The sequence below is a fragment of the Aptenodytes forsteri genome, unplaced genomic scaffold (genome assembly GCF_000699145.1).
Source record: "Aptenodytes forsteri isolate BGI_AS27 unplaced genomic scaffold, ASM69914v1 Scaffold467, whole genome shotgun sequence".
Taxonomy (NCBI): domain Eukaryota; kingdom Metazoa; phylum Chordata; class Aves; order Sphenisciformes; family Spheniscidae; genus Aptenodytes; species Aptenodytes forsteri.
In genome coordinates this window covers 1,244,389-1,249,227 of record NW_008795298.1, presented here as the reverse complement: position 1 = coordinate 1,249,227, position 4,839 = coordinate 1,244,389, and the positions used below count along the sequence as shown (strand labels likewise).

The window sequence follows — 4,839 nt, the reverse complement described above, 5'->3', positions numbered from 1 at the left end:
GTCCTTCTTGTAGTGAGGGGCCCAAAACTGAACACAGTATTCGAGGTGCGGCCTCACCAGTGCCGAGTACAGGGGCACGATCACTTTATACTTGGGTTTGTAACTTTTACACAGGTAGGACTGGCTAATGCATGGTTTTTTTCATAATCAGTACCAATGTTTGTGCAGTATAAGCTTTAAGCAGTTGCAGACCTATCCTATATCAATAGTGCATATGAAAAATGTTCATTATGAATAGATATGAATAATAAATTAAGTGCAAGTGTCATCGTTTAAGCCGTACTTCATGTTTTGAGCTCATCAATATCAAACAATTTTATGCATTCTCACAGTTTTCCAATGAAGTAGGATATGTTTTGGTCCTACTGATTAGCAAATGACTAAAAACAGTTGTATTGTTGTAAAATGGAAAATGAAAGGTAGACCTGCAAAGTTATTTCAGCTTAGGGTTTCGGTACATTTGTTTAAAACTTAGGTCATGTATCCTTTGTGATCTGAGAGACAGATAACGTGCACAATAACTTTTCTGCTATGATGCTGGGGTTTTTTTGAGCTACTTGATAATTAACACTTCCAGAATGCAGAAGTGACTCTGAAGTGTCTTGCTTAAACGTTTATATTTACTAGGTCATCATTCTCAGCTGAGTATTGTCCTCTCATATTTTGACTGAATCTGTTATATTAGCAGTGTCACAAACTGAATCATTTAATTTTCAGTAGGTAACTTGAAAAGGTGAAGTTGTAACTGCTGCCTATAGAGGGGGAGTGTAGTTTATTCATAATGAATAACAATAATTACCCTAGCTAGACCGAACTTGTCTGTTTCTCTGTGTAATGATTCAGAGAGTATTGATGACACCTGACAAGTGAAAGAACTGTAATTTGAAAGCAATGTGTTTCCTAGATCACATAGATGAACGAACAGTTTGTAATGCTATCGCACCTGAAAAGGACGTGGATGGATTTCATATTATGAATATTGGACGTCTGTGTCTTGATCAGCCTTCTATAATACCTGCCACTGCTGCTGCTGTGTGGGAAATTATAAAACGGACAGGTGAGAAACTGGACTGTATTGAAACTCTTCTTATCTCAGAAGATGAATGAAGGATAAAGTCGGGTGTGAGTTGAAAGGTGTAGGTTATCTAAATGTATTAGGCTGATTGAAGAAGAAACATTTAGAGGATTAATCTAAATAATAAGGAGGTGCCAAATAGATGAGATCTTTTGCCAGTAGCATAACTATTAATTAAGTGTAGACTGTAGTCCGCATAGAATACTTGGTGAAACACTTGGATAACTTCTTTTCTGCATTTTATAATGTTGCAAGGAACACTCTGTGATATTGCTGACCTCCTGATTATTTATCAAATAGAAGATTTGAATGCGTTAGTTCTCATGGGGGAAAGGGAAGAAACAAGAACAAAAATGGGAACATTTAATTCAGTATTAGAAGGGGAAAAGAATGCATATGTGTTCAGTAGTTGTTATATTCTAAGTATAATATACTTATGTTCTTATTGGTAGACATAAGAGCTTCCATTTCCCTTTGCGGTTAGAGAAGATACACTAAGTCCTCCAAAGGGTGATTCAGATAACCTGAATGAGTTGCCAGTTTTGTTTCTCTAAGGTGAAAGCTGAAAGCTGTTTTGTGGATTCATCCCTCAAGTTCAGCCTTGTGGATTTTCAAGTCATGTTGATGTCAGCAGTCCACAACAGCAAATAATTATATTTTGGGGACTGAGAAGAAGGGTTTAGGTATATCAAAATAGCAGAATACAAATTTTTGATAATATTTTTTTTGTGGTGTGTGGTTTGTTTTTTTTCCCTATAAGGAATACAAACATTTGGAAAAAACGTCGTTGTAGCTGGAAGGTCAAAGAATGTTGGAATGCCTATTTCCATGCTTTTACATACTGATGGAGAGCATGAAAGGCCTGGGGGTAAGTCCATGACTGTTGTTTTAATGTGTTCATTTGTGAAATCATTAAAATAAAGCTGGTCAGAGGATTCAGATAAAAAGAAAAAGCTTTTGTCTCTTACACAATCATTGCAACCAGAGCAAGAAAATAAATTCGCTAATATATTTCCCGATGTATTCTTAGGAGAGTAGTTTCTGGACTCGACTTTTTCTGGTGTTATGTCGTAATTTTGTCTTCCATTTGAAACAGCTGCTGTTTATACATGGTTAGCACTGAACGTTGAGGACAATATCTGGCGGTGTGGCCTTAAAGAGCTACAGAGGTTCATGTGATGTTTGTACAAAGTAATACAGATAATGCCTTATCCTCCTGCTTATCTAGTATTAATTTCAAGGTTTTCATACACACGGGCGCACACATATATATTTGTGTATATATATATTAAAATATATTGCATGATTCCTGTGTTGTTCTATGTTAGTTAGGTGGTGATTATGAAAATATCGAAATGAGTAACAAAGTAACTTTTCAGTGTGAACTCTATGATATTACACATTGGCCTGGGGGATTTTTCTGCAGTGCAGTTTACATCCCCCTGGAAATTGGGGGTTGGAATGGAAATATTTTGAAGTAATTCTAGTTACAGAAGCATGCATGTGCTGCTATATTTGTGCTGTAGAAAGAAAAACCAAATATAACTTCAATAGAATACTGTTCTTTTGCAACTTCATTTTGATGTTAGAAACTTCCAAGGTGGTGTGTGCAAATGAGGTGAACATGAATGTTTAATCCCAGGCATATTTAATAGGAGCAGAGTGAAATCTGTTATTAATATAATAAAACACTAAAAGCTTCTTACTAATCATCGAGTTGGGTTTTCCATTCAGCCTCTGTGGGAAAGTTGCTATTTGAAACTTCGCTCAGTGTTTGAATTGTAAATACCTTCAGTGCATGGTTCTGGTGTCATCCTCATTCCCATGAAAATTAGTAGCTTTTTTGCTGGTGTTTGAAATAGGCTTTATACAACACAGACTTATGTTGCAAACTACTTGCATGTTTCTCAGTTGGAAATGAGGAGACTTAGCGACCCGTGATTCTCTCAGCAACTTATTACAAAACCCATAGTAGTTGCATGGATGTTTTTTAGCTGTAACTAAACACTATTTTGTAGCTTTCACCTTTGGAGTTAGTTGGATCCATGGCTCAGTTTTGTTCACTTGTATCCTGGGTTTGTAGTTCTTATTTGACTGCCTGGTAGTATGACTTGTTTTGGGGGGCTACTCCATGAGTTTATTGGCCTAAAAACGAACTTTATTGTGCTTCACGGTCGTCTGCCTACGTTCTGATTCCTGACGTATTACACATTACTTCACTGGGAGCCCTATTTACTGGCGTTGTCATTGATGCTATGGATATCAAGTATTCTGTGTAGGGACAGAAAAACGTTTGGATATTCCCTTACGGACATTGATGCTGGAATCTAGATGTAGAAAGAGTTAACTCATTGAAGTTGTCTTTTCTTATTCTGAAGAAGTGGATTTAATTTTAAGGTAGTTGTTCTTGTTGTCCAACCTGCCAAGCGGTAGTATACAGTATAAAGCAGCTGGCTATGAGAAAACAAAGGAACATTGGTACTTCTTTCACAATAAATTAGCATTAAGTATGTATTTGTCGTGTACATGGTGATAAATATTTCGTAGCTGGGGTAGTCTAGTATTGTTTTCATTTCTAACTCACAGATTGGGCTGTCCTTCAAGATCTGGTTGATCTTCTGCAGTTAGCTTCCTTCTCTGCTTCTGCTCTGAGCAACAAGAGGCCAGCCTGGACAGCATGTGGAAGGGAAGAGAGGCAAGGGGGTGGCTTCAGCTTTACCTCAATGGCTGTCAGAATTTCTGAATGTGTCATGACAGAGAAAAAAATGAAGGCAGTGGAGATAAAGCTGAGATAAACAGTGAAAGAGAGTGCATGAAGCTTAAGCATAATGAGATCGAGGAGGTAGAGCTAGAAGAAAGATTGGAATGTGAACGTATTAAAAATAATAGCTTAAACGGAATAATCCTTTCCACCCGTTTTCTTAGCGGTTAATAGCAGGGCAAAATTTGTGCATTATGATCAGAGACATTTGTCAGGATACAAGATGAGGTAGCTTTAGCAAGTGTGTTAAGTTTCCAGATGAAGTGTGTTTCGGAGTTGAAAATTACATGTTGGAGTTGGTAATCTTTTTTTTTACCAAAGGCAGGCTTTCTTCTTAAGCACGTGTTTAGAACAATTTTAACCTGTTAATACAAGTGAAGTGGAAGCTTTTTTATTCTTTTTTTTTTTCAGGGGGATGGGGGCCAGACAAGACCTACAACTAGTTAAGTGCTGAAGAAGAACTTTCTGAGGTTATTGTAGGATAGGGTTTTATCAGCAACTGGGCTGATTTGATTAAATAATTTTTATTGAGAAGTGATGCAAGGTGTGTGTGATACTATTTTTTTCTTTGTTTTTGTTGTAGGTTTTAGTTGTTGGTTTTTTTAACAGATTATAAACAAAACTGAAAAGCTGGGGTCTGTCTTCACTTGTGATGTTTTGTATGTAGAAATGGTCATGTCCTGCAGGTGGCAATATCTGATCAGATCAGGAAACTGTCTGAACCCTTACAAAACACTTCATGTTGTGTGTAGGCAGGTCAAGAGACTCTCTATTTTATAAGCTAGTGAGCTAGTGGATTGACTCGGCAGTATCATGCAGCATCTGAATTGCTAAGTATACTCCTCTTCTTTCAGCAGAAATAGCAGTGTAAAAATAGTTGTTTATTTTCTGTTTTGGCATGATCACAAATAAACGGAAAACCTACCCTTTTTGAGGTGTTTGTAATCTTCTGGACTGCTGTTGTGAAAGTAGAGGCTTTTTTTTTTTTTTTTTTTCCCCCCTT

The 4,839-nt window shown here is 36.9% G+C and overlaps 1 protein-coding gene across 1 annotated transcript in view; it reads left to right on the top strand.

Annotated features, from left to right (window-relative positions):
* MTHFD2L (methylenetetrahydrofolate dehydrogenase (NADP+ dependent) 2-like) overlaps positions 1 to 4,839 on the top strand; it is a 30,974-nt gene that overhangs the window by 7,877 nt on the left and 18,258 nt on the right. The window contains exons 4-5 of the mRNA XM_009279333.1: positions 905 to 1,057; positions 1,836 to 1,943. Of these exons, the coding sequence (XP_009277608.1) occupies positions 905 to 1,057; positions 1,836 to 1,943 (261 nt within the window). The remainder of the gene's footprint in view (positions 1 to 904; positions 1,058 to 1,835; positions 1,944 to 4,839) is intronic.